This window comes from Psammomys obesus, unplaced genomic scaffold (genome assembly GCF_907164565.1).
Source record: "Psammomys obesus unplaced genomic scaffold, mPsaObe1.curated_primary_1811, whole genome shotgun sequence".
Taxonomy (NCBI): domain Eukaryota; kingdom Metazoa; phylum Chordata; class Mammalia; order Rodentia; family Muridae; genus Psammomys; species Psammomys obesus.
In genome coordinates this window covers 10,567,790-10,585,245 of record NW_026596143.1, presented here as the reverse complement: position 1 = coordinate 10,585,245, position 17,456 = coordinate 10,567,790, and the positions used below count along the sequence as shown (strand labels likewise).

Below are 17,456 nucleotides of genomic sequence, written 5' to 3'. Positions count from 1 at the left end.
TAGTATGGTTTTGTGGGATAGATCTTGGGTGAGGGACAGACTACCTAGGCTGCCACCCAGTTGTGCCTCATAACTGGGTGAATCTTTTCCTCTCTGAACCTCAGTTTTTCACCTGAGAAATTGGGCTGGATACTAAGATGCTACACCCCACCCAAATTCTGTAAGTTCTGTAGGCCCCTAGTTGCTCTGGAGCTAGTACTGATGCTGAGTACTTCCTTCTGGATTAGACTGAGTCTGTACCAAGGTTCTGAGGTGAGTCTTTGCCACAGGAGTAGAGAAATGTAGAAGCCAGCCTTGACTCTAAGCCCAAGACTTGGCAAGCCCAAGACACTGTCTGGGAAGAAGAGCAGGAGAACTGGCCTGCAGAAACAAAAAGCAAAGCTGGGCGTGGTGGCACACACCTTTAATCCCAGCACTAGAGGAGGCAGGCGGATCTCTGAGTTCGAGGCCAGCCTGGTCTACAAAGCCAAGGCTACCTTGTTTCAAAAAAATAAAAATGAAGAAGAAGAAGGAGGAGGAGGAGGAGGAGGAGGAGGAAAAGGAAGAGAAGGCGGCAAAGGGTTGGGCGTGCTCTTGTCACTGTATAGCCAAGAAGCAGATCTTGGCAGTGGGGTAACACTAGGGAGACAGAACGTTTTCTACTCCATATCCAGTGACTTAGTGAGCAGCCTTTTTTTCTAGCTAATGGACCAGGTAAAAGGTGTCCAGGTAGGGCTGGGTTTCACCAGCTCACACCTATTTCCCAAGATGCAAAAGAGACTGTTAGACCCTGAAAGTGCTGGAGGAAGTTTAGTGTCGAACCTGCCGTTAGAGACATGGCTGTAGTCTGGGTCCCTGCTGGAATGATGTTCCTGAGCCAGTTTGCTCCTACAGGATGAGTGGACTGGATGGCCCCTCTCTTGGGGATGTTCTAGCTCCTTGACAAAAGTTTCCTTCCCTACCTGCAGGACTGAGGCACCAAGCTGTCCTGGCCATTGGCCAAGAGCTGAACCGGAGAGCACTAGGAAACCCCAGTACTGGATGGATCAGTCAGGTTCAGCGTCAGAGCTCTCTGCTTGGTAAATGTTGGGGCTTCTGGACTTCTGCCAGGGACTGGGTTTTAGGGTGCAAATGTTCATGGTTTCTGTTCCCTGCCTGTGGTTCCCTAACTTCCATGTCTACCTGCAGACAGGACCCTATGGCTTTGATTTTGTCTCTTCTGAGGATTGAACACGTTCAGAGGGCAAAGGGGGGAGAGCTGGGGATTGGCTAGGACACTGGACAGAGGTTTTTTCTTTCCTTGGCTACATATCCAGGTTCTCAGCTGGAAGCGACACTCTACAGTGACCAGGAGCTGTCCTATATCCAGCAGGGAGAGGTGGCTATGCAGAAGGCCTTGGGCATCCTCAGCGACCAGGAAGGCTGGAAGAAGGAAAGCCAGCAGGTAGGTAAAAGTGGCTATGAGAAACCTACAGTTGCTGATTGTCCCATTGCCAGTACTCAGGGCCTGCTGGGGTTCTTACCTCACTCATGACTGATCACCAGCTAAGCAGTTTTACTCAGAACTCTCCTAAGAACATATCCTCAAGGCTGAGCGGTGGTGGCAGATGCCTTTAATCCCAGCACTCAGAGGCATAGGCAGGCGGATCTTTGGGAATTTGAGGTTAGCCTGGTCTATGTATCGAGTTCCAGCCTAGCCAGGGCTGCATCGTGAGATCCTTTCTCAAAACAAACAAGGACTATATTCTCAGACACGGCTCTCTCCATAAGACCTGATTATAGTGTCTCCACAAGACACTATTCCTCTGAATGCAGTACACTCATCCAAGAGAAACCATGTGCTATGGAGACTCCACTGGCAGGAGGGGACAGATCTCACCCTGTATTACCCTCCTACCATACTGGAATGCACTCTGTATTGTTCAGCCTACTATGTAGATGAGCTCGCAGTGGGTAATGCGGGCCCCATCCTACCGGAGCTGGAGCATACAACAATGACCCAGTATTGTCTACGGCCCTGCTCTCAATGCTGTATACTTACTGGGAGCCAGTCACAAGACTCGTGTTAAAACCAAGCAGCTCTTTTATTAGATCCGCTTTGGTGGCCATATCTTCAGCAAACCTACACACTTTCCATCCCCCAACGTTCAAATGAAACATCTTGTTTCAAGTTCTTACAGTAATGGAAACAGACTAATAGAATCTTACAGACTAATCAGGGATGCAGGCTCAGCACTGCTCTTTGTGAAGGGTCCTTGGGCAAATCACTGAAACTTCCTGGCAACAGGTTCTTCCGAAATGAAATGGCTCATGTCGAACCAACCAAATCCCCCTACATCCTCTCTATATAATTAACTGGCCCGTAGACTAGACATTTTACACTCCCAGGTCTGCCAGACTTTTGAGCTTTGAACGATGGGTCATTTCCTTTGGATCTGCCCATACTACCAACATTCACTACCAAGACAAAAGGCAAGTTACCTCTTCCAGTCTTGAGTCAATACACGAGGCTTGTGGTGGCCATGCTTACCACTGGGTCCTTATCAGTAGATCCAGTCCCACCGCTCAGCGCTCAGCGTAGACTTACCTAGTATTGTCTGAGTAGGCTAGGGATAATCTGCTCCAACGTTAACCCCGTGGCCCTCTCCTGTCCCTCTGCAGGAGAACGGGGACGAAGTGCTCAGTAAGGTAGTCCCAGATGTGGGCAAGGTTTTTCGGCTGGAGGTGGTGATAGACCAGCCCATGGACAGGCTGTATGAAGAACTTGTGGACCGCATGGAGGCCATGGGAGAGTGGAACCCAAATGTCAAGGAGATCAAGGTGGGGAAAGCCCCGGTGTGGGGGGAGGGGCCCACGGAGTGCAGTCTAACAGGCAGGCAAAGGGATCCCGAACGAACTGTGGGTACTTAGCCTACCACTGGCTGAGTCCTGATTCCCACTCTCTTGTGTTAGGTCCTGCAGAAGATTGGAAAAGACACGATCATCACCCATGAGCTGGCTGCAGAAGCAGCAGGAAACCTGGTGGGGCCCCGTGACTTTGTGAGCGTGCGCTGTACCAAGCGCAGAGGCTCCACCTGTGTGTTGGCAGGCATGGCCACGCACTTTGGGGAGATGCCCGAGCAAAGCGGTGTTATCAGGTAAACCTGGCAGCAGTCTCCAAATTGCAGTCATCTGGGATTCCCACTTCCAAGAAACCGATCCTTAGTCCCACTCTTGACTTTAACAAGAAAGTAAGGGTCAAAGTGGCCCCACTTCAAAACCCAGTTGGTTTTTTCTGACCCGCTGAGGACCTTCTAAGAATCCTAATAATTTTCCAAGCAAGGAGCAGGCTTCTTTGGGTTCTAACAGTGGGGGAGGGGAACGTACAGCTGGAGGCCTCCAGCTACAACCAGCAGGTTCTGATGATCTGGTAGCCATGCCAACTGTAAATAGTACTTTGGCGAAGGACTTCCTGATGAAATTTAAAATATAAGGGACTCTAGAAATGTGGCTAGTGTTAAGTAATCAGTGTACGAATTCTCATTTGTCTCCTTGCCTTGACTGCTGTTCATTTGCCAGAGCTGAGCACGGTCCCACCTGCATGGTGCTTCATCCAGTGGCTGGAAGTCCTTCAAAGACTAAGTTCACTTGGCTGCTCAGTATCGACCTCAAGGTGAGAGGCCTGGGAATAGAGTAGTGACAAAAATGCTCCATCCCCCAACATAGAGAATACTCTTGCATTTTTTTCCTTTTAAAACACGTTAAATTGTGAGTGCATGGTGTGTGTGTGTGTGTGTGAATTTAGGTACTCACATGTCACAGCAATGTGGAAAATCAGGACACTGTTGACTTGGGGCTCTTCCTTAGACTGCCAGGCCTGTGAGGTATATACTTACTTTGACCTACTAAGCCATCTTATCAGCCTTCCTCTTGCATTCTGATGATGTTGATAGACTTAAATATGGCTTGCTAGTGACTACTGTGGAAGCCTGCAAAGGCTTCCTCACCTCATCTAAAAAGCTGTGTGTAGTGTCTGAAACTTCAATATTTAGGGGCAGGAGGAAGATCACGTTTGATTCCAAGATAGCCTGAGTTATGTTTTATTTTTAAAATAATCAGTTTTATGTATAATCATGACCACGTAGAAAGAGGTGCTCCTAGGACCAGACAGAAGTGATGAGAAAGGTTAATGATGTCTCAGGGTCACACAGGTGGGAATCCTATCTCTGGCAATAGAGCAACAAAAGGTGCACCCCCTAACCAGGAAGCCTGTGTCACCGCTGCCCGGGAGGGTACTGGAGAAGTGTGCATGGGATCTCAGTGCTCTCGTCTCTACTCCAGGGGTGGTTACCGAAGACCATCATCAACCAGGTCTTATCACAGACCCAGATGGAGTTTGCCAATCACCTGCGCAAGCGCCTGGAGTCAAGCTCTGCCTCTGAGGCCCGGTGTTAAGGACTGTGCCCACTACATCAACCTGCTTGCCACCCGCAAACTCCAGCAGGAAGCTTGCAAGTCTGTTTAAAATCTTCAGTTGATGACAATGGGAAGATTAGTAGTCATAAGACTCTAAGACTGACTGGTAAAAAGTAGAAAATGAGGGAATGGGAAAATAGAAATGAGGCTTAGAATAAAAGACCTCTAGCATCTCCCACTGACTGTGAAGTGAAGGCTAAGGGAAAGGAATCTTAAATCCTTTTATAGGCCTATACATGCTCACCTAAAACCCTAAAAATGCCAGCAGCTTATGTGATAAGGTGGTGCTCAGGATCAGGAACCATTGTTTTACAAGCTCAAAATGCCTGAAGGCAACGTGTGCACCAAAAAGCAAAGGCTTACCTAGGGAATTCTGTGGCCTTCTGCTCCTCTGTAAAAGGCCAGAACTTGAAACTACCCACAAAAGGGCCCTTTCAGAGTATACATCCTAACTTTTCTCTAAGGAGAAATGGAATAGTCATTGTGCTGGCCTCCCTACTTATCCCATCACAATAAAAACCATGTGCGCACAATTCTGCCTGTACGTATCTGTCCCACTCTAAGGAATCTGCTGAGAATCATAGCTTCATTAGGGTTCTGGGCCAAGACTGTTGGTTTAAATTTCCTAGTTTGTAGAGCTCCAGCCAAAAGCCAGTGTGGTGGCACATGCCCTTAATCCCAGCACTTCAGTGGCAGAGGCAGGTGGATCTCTAATACTGAGGCCAGCCTGGCCTACATGCAAGGATAGCCAGAGCTACAGAGTGAGACCCTGCCTCAAAAATACAAGAACAGTTGGGAGCACTGGTTGTTCTTCTAGGGGATCCAGGTTCAATTCCCAGCACCCACAATGGCAGGTCATAATTGCAATTCCAGTCCTAGAGAATCTGATGCCCTCTTCTGGCCTCTGTGGGCACCAGACATGTACATGATGCACAGACATACAAATATGTAGGCTGAACACCCATAAACATTAAAAACAAAGTACTAGTCAGGCATGGTGGCTCGACAGCTGTAATCTTAACCCTCTAAACGACGACACAGGGAACTACCCTAAATTCAAGGCTAGTTTGGACCACAGTGAGACCATCTCACAACAAATACAGAACTCTCTAGAGTTGACAGTTAAGATTAATAGCCTTGGGAGAGGAAGATTATAACAGGATTTTTATCTGCCTAATTAAAAAGATTATACCAAATAAGAAATATTAATAATGTAAAGATAGTGACTATGTCTATTGTTTATGAGCTTAGTTAGTAATAAACGGATTAGATGTCAGCTTGGCTCAGAGCTAGCAATTTCCTTGTTTGAAAAGGTTAAAATACTACCATTTGGGAAGAAAAAATACCTAGAAGGAAATAGAATAATTCCTGTTCCAGGATTTGGAGATGTTATACTTTAAAGATGTAAATTGAGAGCTGGGCATGGTAGCGCAAGCCTTTAATCCCAGCAGAAAGCAGAGGCAGGGGGGATCTATGTGAGTTCGAGGCTAGCCTAATCTACAAAGTTGAGTCCAGGACAGCCAGGGCTGTTACACAGAGAAACCCTGTTTCGAAAACAAAACAAAAAATAAAACTAATTTAAGTTGGGATCAGCAAAATGACTCAGTGTCAGTATCTAAAGTGCCTGCCACCAAGACTGGTAACTCTAGAAGGGAGGAGGGAACTGAAAACTGACTCCACAGAACTGTCCTGATTGCCACTTGTTTGCACTCTCATCTGTACGTGCTGGAATATATTGGATTCCTTTGGTGAATGTGTTAAGGATGACACAGTTACTGCAGAACATGGAGGTCAGAGGGCAACTGCAGGAGCGTACACCCCCACCTCTGGGATGTCAGGGTAGGCAGCAAGCACTTGTATCTGCAAATGCCATTTTGCTGACCCACTTTTCTGTCCTTTATGGTTGTAGTAGTGTGGGTAATTCCTATCATTTGCAAAGAATTCTAGCTTATTTATGAATAGAACAGAGTGGGAACACTGATATTTATTGAAGTCTTAACAACTGATATTTATTACAATTCATTCTGATTGCTTTTCAGTCTACTTTGACACAGTTAGAGTATCACTCATCCTGGAGCTTCAGGGTGAGGAAGGGCACTGTAGAGCTTTTCTGATAAAACCATCACCAGGATTAGCTAAGCGAAGGCAGCCATTTGCTGAAAAATTCAGTAGAGCAAGGAGGGTACTGGTAAAAGGGCCTTCAGGAAGCACTGTGGCTGTAACTGGACTGTCATTTGCTCCTTCACTCCCTGTTAAGTGTATCTTTGTGCTGTTTGAGATGTATTACACATTTGTTTAATTTTACATTTCAATAAAACTAGTTGTCAATGGTAACCTAGGTACCAGTAGGTGCCTCTATATGGGTAGTTCTTTTTTGAATCTTTCAAATGAGCCTTATTAACACATCCAAGTTCAAAACTGCACACACATTTTTGTTGTTTCATTCTTCAATTTTGTTCTTTATCCTAGCTCAGCCTCTCTTGAGTGCTGGAATTAATGGTAGGACCCACTAGCACCTGGGCTTTTCTTTCAAACACTAAATATTGTCCAGTAAAGCATCACTTTGATAACCTCCAACGTTTCAAATACACAAACATCTAGTTTTAAACTTAGGTAGGACAGGAGACTTGTGCTAACACTTTACGTCTAGTTTCTCCTAATAACATCACTTTGTTTTCTCTGGAGTCCTTCAAATGCTGATGACCTCACTCTATAAGCTGGCTTGTCTTTCTCAGACCAGTCTAGACACCAGTAGGTGTCTAGAAGACGACTGACACCCCCAGAGGAAGCAAAGGAAGGTAGTTTTCTGTCAGTTTGAGACCAGCCTGGTCTACATAGCCAGCCAGGCTACAGATAGACCCTGCCTCAAAGAGCTTTGATACTGAGTGTATGAAACAGGGAGTCTGGGTGACTCAGTAAGAGACAAGTGTAATAGTATCACCATTTTCCTTAAGACAATAGTCACCTAGAAGGGTGTAGCGGTACACGCCTTTGATCCGAGCACTCGGGAGGCAGAGGCAGATGAATCTCTGTGAATTCAACTCCACCCTGGTGTACAAAGTGTGTCCAGGACAGCCAAAGCTACACAGAGAAACCCTGTCTTGAAAAACAAAAGAAAACAAAACAAAATAATATTCACTTGAACCTTGGGGGATTTCTTAAATAGCAAGACAAAGTAATTACGAGAACAATAGGAATCTCTATAATAATTCTGCATCCCACTAGTTCCTGGTGAATCACTTTACCTTGTACTTAAGTAAAAACAAAAAAACATAGGGCAGCCTTTACCTAACCCTAGGGGTTTGCATTTGCCACAGAATGTATGTAAACAGGGAGGGGACTAAAGAACCTTCCTACAGGCAGGTTCATCGTCACTCTTCGATCTTAACTCCTGGCTATTAGGAAGGCAGGCAGGCAGAGAACAACCTGCACGCTCCAAGAGAAGAGCTGAAGCAGGCCTTTGACACGCTTGCTGTCTTTGAGATTCCAGTTTACATGGGACAGTGAAAATGCCTGATTGCCCAGGGAGGAGGAGAGCAACGAGAGAGGAGTTGAGACCTAAGTCAGAAGCCTGTCCCATTCTGCCAGTGCTGTCTGCCGCCTCATAAAGCTCAAGCTGCTGTCACCAACAGGAACTCAACCTCAAGTGAAGCCAAGTACTACACTCGTTTGAAAACAAGTTTAATTAGAGAAAAGATCTCTGTTTAACTTGCAGGCAAATTCCTTTCACAATTATAGTTTGTAGAAATCCACTAGCTATACAGATCCCCAAACTCCACACCAAAAAGACTGCCATTAGACTGCTTTGCAATGTACTGCCACTGATTTCGGCCACTCTCAGAAACAAGCTTGCCTCCCCAGGAACCAGCAGGGGTGCGACCATCTTTAAATAAGCAATCTGCTTGGGCATGATTATTCCCTTTGTAGAAAACACAGGCAGGTGATGAGACAGCAGGCATGTGGCAGAGCACCGGTCTTACAGGGGGCAGATGGCACTCGCGGTAAGAGCTGAAGAGGGGTGGGAGTGCTGGAGGGGAGTCTGCTGCAGTCCTCCAGCCTCCTGTACCTTGATCATCTTTGGGAAAATATTTGACACTTTATAGAAACAAAAGCAAAAACCCCAAGCTTATTCCACAAAGCCGTCTGAAGCAAGGGCTGGCTAGGGCTCCCAGGGTGGACTGCGCCTCCCGTCCACCTCTGTCTCCACGTGATACAAAACGTCAGCTAGTGTGTGCTCTACCACAGCACCCCAGCCCATGTCGCTCATCTGCAGGGGGAACAAGAAACGGGAAAATAGTGATTACAAAAGCGATGGTAAAAAATAAAAACATCAAGGATTCATGTACACATTCTAATGGTACTCACAGGGTGGTAAGTGAGATCCTTTGGAGGATACTTGAAGGATGGTCCAAAGTTAATGGAAACCTGGGATAAGTTCAATTCAAACAGACAAGAGAAAAAAAAAAAAAAAAGAAAAGAGCAAAAGGACAACAAAAGTTCAGTACTTAGGGAAATAAGGGGAAGTAAGGCCTGTGATACACACACTGCAGAGGGTGAGGCAGGAGGATCTCGGGGCTGAGACTAGCCCGAGCTACACAGCAGACCCTGTTCCAAAATAACAACCATGTCGCTAAGGTACTAAGAGTTTAACTGCAACAAACAAGATACACTTCACCATTGCTCAAAGTGGTTAATCCCCCAATGTCTATCAGACATCAGGTGGTAGCAGACTTCTCACTGATTTTTGTTTGGAACCTAGAGATTTTCTCATTTTACTTTTGTTCCATAGAAGGTAATGAACTAACATGGAAACCTCCATATGCTCATTTTTCCTTTTTAAACAAACAGTAAGGAAAGAAATAGTCCTTTCCTTCATGCTTTTTTTTTTTTTTTTCAATTTGAGACTAGGCCTCACTACAAAGGTCTGGCTGTCCTGGAACTCACTGTGTAGACCAGGCTGGCCTTAAACTCACAGGATCAGCTGGCCTCTGCCTCCCAAGTGATGGGGTTAAAGGCATGTGCCACCATACCTGGATACATACACACATAAAGTAAGCAACACAGGTCATCAAACGTATGACACCAATGATTTACAAATGAATATGCGTTACAACTTTCACATTAGACAACACCACCTGCAAAGCATGGTGCATACTAACACACGATTTCATCCATGCAAATATTTCGAGACCTCCAAATGTGTGTACATTTCCAGGCCTCTGAGAAGCTGTTTGGATTTCTTTCTAGAAATCACTTTCCTCTCAGATCCGACTATTTCATCACAACCCACCCGCACACTTCCTTTAAGTTATACGCAGACCAGATGCAGGAAACATACCGTGCAGCTCTTGTACAGTGAGATGGCTGGAAAGTAAACTCCCTCAAAAATATCTTTGTAAGCCACACCTTGATTGACACCATTCTTATAAAATATTATCTGAAATAAAGATCAAGGTTTGACTTCAGAATTTTACAAAAGAACAAAATAAAAAAAGATTAAAAAAATCCTCAATTGCAGAACACAATACTGCTACCAGAATGACAATAATATACTCATTCTAAGAATAACAGACATCTCATATAGTAAAAGTACCTTAATTTATATGCTACTTTAGACTTTTCAAGTGAAATTAATGTAAACATGTATTATTTCAGTTGACTTTAGGCTTGTTTTTGAATTTCCCTGCTACATATACCAAACAGTTCTATATTCCACTACTGACTATGCTTTACGTGGAGGAGGGACCGAGACAAGAGTCTCCTGAGGTCCAGGCTTGCCTCCAGCTCACTGCAGCTGAGGGTGGCCCTCCACTCCTGTGTGCACCTCGGAAGCACTGTGCCACACACCCAGCTTTCATCATTCTGTATTGATAAGAAGTGTCAGAAAGACTTTTCCTTCGGGCAAGAACTCTTCTGTGCCTGTTTCACCTTTTAAGTCATATAATTTTTTTGCCCTCACACAACTAGAACTCTCGTTTATTTACCTCACACTCTACTACTGACCCTGTGGCTTCTCAGAACTTTTCTTCCCCCCACTTCCCTTTCTTTTTTGATCTTTGGTCCTTGAGGTCTACTCAGCTGTGCGAGCAGCCCTTTGATTGTGCTGTGACCTTGGGCTGCAGTATGACTCCTGGGAAGGGTAAGGAAGGGAGGGACAATTCTAACAGAGTGAGCCAGCGCCTGCTGTTTCCAAGTGACATGGCAGAGGCTCCTCTAGTTCTGGTGTTCCTCTGTGCGTGGCATCTCCTTCGATGAGAAGAGTATCTACCTCCCTGGCTTCTGTAATCTCCTGCAGAGTTACTTATCAGGTTCACTGTCTTTGCAGACCTTTCTTTAAAGTCCAGGAAGAACACTCTCATGCAACACAGGACACAGAGGGAGTCACGCTCTACAGGAAGAAGGGAGTTCTCAGCTGCAGGCAGTGAGTTACCCAGCAGCCCTCAGTCCCCTTGAGCCTCGGCTGCCTCACTTTTATCCTCGTAGGGTCTCCATCTTCAAAGACTTACTATTTCGACATGTTTATGGCTGTGACTCACCTCACTATGGGGAGTCTGTTTTAGGCTCTTCTCTGCTTTGTCCACAAAGTCTTTTTCTTCAAAATACAAATAACTCTTGAACTTTATCAAAGCCTTGAAAAGCCAGTAAGAAAAAAGAAAAAGACACATTGAAGAACCAGATTTATCATAATGGAGAAAATAAAGTCAGATTCACACAGACAGTGCCACGTCCTTATAAAGTCTTTGCCACTGAGTGTTGTCAATTTTCAATTCCTTTTTTCTTTTTTTTTTAATTTAGTTTTATCTTATTGGTGTTTGACTGCACGTATGTCTATGTGAGGGTGTCAGATCCACTGAAACAGGAGTTAGAGACAATTGTGAGCTGCCATGTGGGTGCTGGGAATTGAACTCAGGTCCTCTGGAAGAGCAGTAAGTACTCTTAACCACTGAGCCATCTCTCCAACCCCCAATTTTTAATTCTTAAGTGACCTCTTCTCCCCCTCAGTTCAGGGTCTCACTATGTAGCTATGGCTGCCTTCGAACTCACCTTGTAGACCAGGCTGAACTCAAACTTACAGAGATATACCTGCCTCTGTCTCCCAAGTGTTGGGATTAAAGACATGAGCCACTCACTACACCTGGTTCCTAAGTGCTTCTGAGAAGAGACTAGCTGTCCATGTTTGTTAAACAGTGTGGAAAAAGGTCCTTAGTAAGAGAATTATACACATACACTTAAACACAAGCGCACGCGCGCGCACACACACACACACACAAAGTACCTATAAAAGAAAAGTAAATTAACTGAAAAATTATTGGGAAAAAATTTCACAGAGCCTAAAACTTTTTTTTTTAATTATTTTACTTTATGTATCTTGGTGTTTTGCCTGTACGAATGTCTGGGTGACATTGTCAGATCCTGAGTTACAGTTGTAAACCACCATGTAAGTGCTGGGAATTGAACTCAGGTCCTCTGGAAGAGCAGTCAGTGCTCTTAACTGCTAAGCCATTTCTCCAGCCCACTAAAACTTATTCTATAACATTTTTGGGATCAGTACAAGAGTCATTTGTATGACTATTTGATTTCCACTAAGCAGACCAAAGAAATCTAATGCAGAACACAAGAAATTAAACATATCATGTTGGAATGACTTAATTCCTAGGGAAAAAAATCTCAACCTCCAAAGTATTAACTCAAAGTCCTCAGTGACCTAATGTCAGGCCAAAGGTAAACATGGAGGAATATTTCATGACTTGTGGGTATCTCAAAATTTATTAATTTATTATTAGTTATTTATCACAGAAATAAATATATAAAAGAAAATGCCAAAAAAACCCTAAAAACCACCCCTCATAAACATTAACATTTTGGTTCATCAGAAGTACATCAGGGCTGCACAGAGAGATGGCTCCATGGCTAGGAACAGCTACTGCTCCTGCAGAGGGCCTAAGTGTTGTTCCTAGGCCCCACACACGGTGGCTCATGACTACTTGTAACTCCAACTCCAGTGGCTCAATCTGACACCTCTGACCTCTGTGGGTGGTACACTCAGGTATAACATCTTCACACATACACATAATTTAAAAAATTTTCTTTTAAAAAAGATACCATTAAAACTGAATAGAGGGTTGGGGCTGGAGAGATGGCTCAGTGGTTAAAGGCACTGGTTTTCTTCAGAGGTCCTGAGTTCAATTCTCAGCACACACAAGGCAACTGACAACAGTCTATAATGGGATCCGATGCCCTCTTCTGGTGTGCAGATGTACATGAAGACAAAACAGCAATAGCCATAAATAAATGAAAATTTAAATAACAAGCCTTAAAAAAACTGAATAGAGGGGCTAGAGAGATGGCTCAGTAGTGAAGAGTACTGGCCACTCCTCCAGGGAACCCTGGCACCTACGTGGTGGCTCCCAACAATCTGTAAGCCAGTTCTAGGGGATCCATTGTCCTCTTCTTGGCTCTGGGCACCAGGCACCCACAGTGCACAGACATACAAGCAGGCAAAACATTCATAAAATAAAAGCAACTAAATTTTACTTATTTATTTATTTAATTATTTTAGTTTTTCTGAGACAAAGTTTCTCTGTGTAACAGCCCTGACTGCCCTGAAACTCATTCTGTAAAAGACCAGGCTGGCCTCAAGCTCACAGAGATCGGCCTGCCTCTGCCTCCCAACTGCTGGGATTAAAGGTGGGCACCACCACTAGAGACAGCTCAGCAGTTAAGAGTGGCTGTTCCTCTTGCAGAGAGCCAGTTTGATTCACAGTGTTTACATGTCAGCTCACAATCATCTGTGCCTTTAGTTCAAGAAGATTCAACTCTCTCTGTGGGTACCAGGCATACACATGGCATACACGTATACATACATACATACATACATACATACATACATACATACATACATAGGGAAAACACTCACATAATATTAAAGAAACTTAGAAAACAAGCAAGCTGCTGGCTTAGCATGTAGAAGGCCTTGGGATTAATTCTTGATTCTAAATACTAAAATCTTTTTTTTTAATAATAATTAAAAACACCGGAAAAATTCTGTACCTGACTAAAGACTTAAAATTTGTATATTTCATTTAAAAATTATATATATATGAAGAACAAAGTTGAACAATGGCTAATGATACATTTCGTGAAGTACCTACCAGGGGGTTACAGCAATGTCTACCACTTCCCTGTGGCATCTGATAAACAACATGTTAATGGTCGAACTGAGGTCACTACTCAGGTAATAAACCTTAAGTTCTTTCAATTTTGCTACTATGTCTGTAAATGTCCACATCAAAAGACAGGGAAAAACACACAGCAGGGTCGCAACAGAACTCAAAACAATTGCTATAGGCACTGACTGCCATTGGTCGTCAAAGCCAGGGTACCGCTGAAGGAGGACAATCTCACCTTGTCTTTGTAAGTATCTGGCAATGACTTGGCTGTCTCTGTGTCTTCGGGAAGATTGATATAAAACCCTAGGACATCTCCTTGTCCATAGCCAGACGAGTAGTGTTTGCCAATAGACTGGTGGAACTTGGTTCCTTTTTTGCTCCGCCAAGAATAACTAAATTTATCATAACCTAAAGGAGCTTGAAGGTTACCTGTCCAAACGAAAAGATACGTGGAAATTAGAGGACTGTAAGTTAACTGGTTTGTTAAAGGAAAAAGGTTCTATTTTGTTTGTACATCTTTTTAGTCAATTTTGGAAACTGCTTACAAACTATCTCTCACAGTATACTAGGAATACCACACTGGCTGCTACTTCAGGAGTTTAATTTTTAGACCATCATCTGGTAAACCCCGGGTCAGTTAATCCTGCTGTGAGGCCCACACAGTACCCCCAGCTTACCTAAGGGCTGGGACCAGCCCAGCCTGGCAGCAGTATCTGGTGGCATCTCATCCACAGTGATTTCAAAGTACCAGGCGCCTTTCCGTACCCCATGAGAAGCCCGTACCATGGAGTAGCCCTTCTCTCCAACCACAGTCAGCCGGTCATCAGAGATCTTTAACTGGGGAGCTGCGGTGGGACAGGTTCAAAGGCAGGTAATTATCTGAGGGACTCAGAGACCTGAGTCCCTTGTACTACACAAGGATTATAAAAAGGGACCTAAAGAAGAGCTGGGCATGGCGGTGCACGCCTTTAATTTCAACACTTGGGAGGCAGAGGCAGTCTGACCTCTGTGAGTTTCAGGATAGCCAGGGTGATATAGTGAGAATCTGTCTCAAAGCAAACAATTTTTAAAAAAGATTATAAAAAAAAGAAAAGAAAAACAGATAAGAATTACTAGGTCAAGTGTTCATGGTTCCATATAGTGTACAAGTCTCTTCTGTCAGTTTCTCTAAATGCTATCCTCTATCAAAGCAATACAGTCAAAACCAGAAAAATGCTACTTAGGGAGATTACAGTGCAGCCCAAAAGTCTGAGGCTAACCTAGGAAAAACAGTTAAACAACAACACGGCCAAGGAGCTGGGCAGTAGTGGTACCAGGACAGGGCAGCCAGGGCTACACAGAGAAACCCTATCTAGAAGAAAAACAAAGGAAAACAACAACAAAAAACCCGGCAGCGGTGGGCCACGCTTTTAATCCCAGTACTTGGGAGGCAAAGACAGGTGGATCTCTGAGTTCAAGGCCAGCCTGGTCTACACAGGTCAGAACAGCCAATGTTATACAGAGAAACTTTGTCTTGAAAAAAACAAATAAAAAAGCCATGCCTGTGGCGTAGGCCTGTAATCCCAGCACTTAGGGAGGCGGATCTGTGAGTTCTAGGACAACTTGGTCTATAAAGTTCAGGACAGCCAAGGCTATACAGAGAAACCTTGTCTGGAAAAACAAACAAAAAAACAAAACCCCAAAACAACAACAACAAAAACAAAGAGAAAATTAAGTGACATAGGTAGACAGGCAGCTGTGATCAGGCCTGTAAGACACTTAGAAGAATGGGACCCAAGCCTAACAGCTCTGGGAAGACAGATGACATCCCAAGACCCAGGAAGGCCATTAGCAGACAACTCATCCTGACTCCAGGAACTAGAACATTTCAAATAAGCCAACTACCAAATCACACATTGCCCTTATACTGTTGGAGTTAAGAAATATCAACAGGCTAGTAAAGAAGTTGCATCCTTGAAAAACTTATGACAAAGGAAAAAGTAATTTTACGGTAGAAAATCCTGGAAGACACCACCTTAGCCAAATGATCAGGTAAATCCTCAAAAGCGAGGGATGGCAATGATCTGAATGAGAACGACTAGACAGGCCAGGCTCACTATCTGCATGGTTAGTCCTTAGAGGATATGCCGGCAACAATTAGTAGATGTCCTTGTTGGAGGATGTGAGTAGCATGCAGGCTCGTCTGAGACATGCCAGGCCCAGAGCCCCTTTCTGATTTCTGCCTGTAGATTGGGAGGTAAAGCTCGCAGCTGCTGCTCCAGCACCTTGTCCGTCTGCTTCCAGCCACGCTGATCATGAACTAACCCTCTGAAAATGTAAGCAAGCTCCACTTAACTGCTTTCTTTTACGAGAGCTGCCATGGTCAGGGTATCTCTTCTCAGCAACAGAACAGTGACTTAGACAGGGTGTTCCATAAAACAAGCAGCCTGAGCCGGGCATGGTGGCTTGAGCCTTTAATCCCAGCACTTGGGGAGGCAGAAGCAGGAAGATCTCTGTGAGTTTGAGGCCAGCCTAGTCTACAAAGTGAGTCTAGGACAGCCAAGGCTACACAGAAAAACCCTGTCTCAAAAAACCAAACCAAACCAAACATCCAAGCAGCCCATCCTCTCTACCGGCACCAAAGCCATGGACAGTGCAGGGAGCACAGAGCTGCTGCTGTGCTGAGCCATCCTACCGCACAGGACACTAGCATCAAGAAAGGACCGAGCCTGGATTGTCTCCTACGAAGGACACTTCAGGGTGAAATGGGAAACCCGACAAGGATCTGAAAATTGACACCAGTGAGATATGCATCTCCTGATTTTATTGATTACATACTGGTTCTATAAAGATGTAAGATTTTAAAAATATAACAAATTCTTTCCTGAGACAGCTCAATTCACTCCACTTAACGTGGGAGGGACTTAGTGACAATGTTTTTAGACAGGATCTGGTAACATAGTTCTGGCACACATTATGCGGCCTCAAATTTGTGGCAATATTCCTGATCAGCCTCCAGAGAGCTAGAATTATGTATATGTGCCACCATGTGCCCAGTTAAACTCCCTACTTTCTAATCCCTCACTTTAGGGATTATTTTGGCTGACAGCTTAAAATGCAGCCTTGGCCCACTCTGGACCAAAGCTTTGTGTACTGCCCATGAGGAAATACTTCCCAGAAGATTTGACCTCAATGCTGCTGGTCGCTTTTTAATCACAGTTGATTCTTCAGCCCCAGCCAACCAGAAACCACATATTCTTAATACAGTATCAAATATCAAGTCTTTGAGGGACTTTCAATCTTCCCTCTGAACTTTACAAGCCAGCCTCCATCGTCTGCACTGCTCTCAGCGTTCGTATCTCCCGAGCTTCCACGGAACAACCTATTCATCTTTGCACTCTAACGGCTTTCCCAGCCCCACTATTCTCTAGCATAGTCAGATCTACCACAGCAATACCTCACAATCCTGGTACTGATTTCTGTCCTAGATTTCTACTGCTGTAAAAACATCATCACCAAAAGCATCTTGGGGAGGAAGGGTTTATTTAATCGTACACTTCCACCTTACAGTCCATCACCAAGGGAAATAAGGCATGAACTGAGGCAGAAACCATTAAGGAATGTTGCTTACTGGCTTGCTTTCCATAGTTTGTTTAGATGCTTTTTTATATAACCCAGAACCACCTGTCCAGGGACAGTACCACCTACAATGAGTTGAGCCCTCCAATGTCAATTATCAACCAAGAAAATGTTGTACAGACTGCCCACACACCAATCTGATGGGGGCATTTTCTCAGGGTTTCCTTTTAAAGATGGCAAAAAAATAAAAAAATAATAATAATAATAATAAAAAAAAAAACAAAAAAAAAAAAA

At 44.4% G+C, this 17,456-nt stretch overlaps 2 protein-coding genes across 3 annotated transcripts in view; one reads left to right on the top strand and one right to left on the bottom strand.

Annotated features, from left to right (window-relative positions):
* The window catches only part of Star (steroidogenic acute regulatory protein), a 28,731-nt gene extending 21,963 nt beyond the window's left edge, over nucleotides 1-6,768 (top strand). The window contains exons 3-8 of the mRNA XM_055593366.1: nucleotides 948-1,058; nucleotides 1,296-1,423; nucleotides 2,641-2,799; nucleotides 2,932-3,116; nucleotides 3,538-3,631; nucleotides 4,300-6,768. Of these exons, the coding sequence (XP_055449341.1) occupies nucleotides 948-1,058; nucleotides 1,296-1,423; nucleotides 2,641-2,799; nucleotides 2,932-3,116; nucleotides 3,538-3,631; nucleotides 4,300-4,413 (791 nt within the window). The 3' untranslated portion in view covers nucleotides 4,414-6,768. The remainder of the gene's footprint in view (nucleotides 1-947; nucleotides 1,059-1,295; nucleotides 1,424-2,640; nucleotides 2,800-2,931; nucleotides 3,117-3,537; nucleotides 3,632-4,299) is intronic.
* Nucleotides 6,769-8,098: 1,330 nt separating this feature from the next.
* Ash2l (ASH2 like, histone lysine methyltransferase complex subunit) overlaps nucleotides 8,099-17,456 on the bottom strand; it is a 22,889-nt gene continuing 13,531 nt past the window's right edge. For both annotated transcript variants that reach the window (XM_055593364.1, XM_055593365.1), the window contains 6 exons: nucleotides 14,282-14,449; nucleotides 13,840-14,033; nucleotides 10,971-11,063; nucleotides 9,773-9,871; nucleotides 8,800-8,859; nucleotides 8,099-8,701 (listed from right to left, as the gene is read on the bottom strand). In XM_055593364.1, the coding sequence (XP_055449339.1) occupies nucleotides 8,594-8,701; nucleotides 8,800-8,859; nucleotides 9,773-9,871; nucleotides 10,971-11,063; nucleotides 13,840-14,033; nucleotides 14,282-14,449 (722 nt within the window). In that variant the 3' untranslated portion in view covers nucleotides 8,099-8,593. The remainder of the gene's footprint in view (nucleotides 8,702-8,799; nucleotides 8,860-9,772; nucleotides 9,872-10,970; nucleotides 11,064-13,839; nucleotides 14,034-14,281; nucleotides 14,450-17,456) is intronic.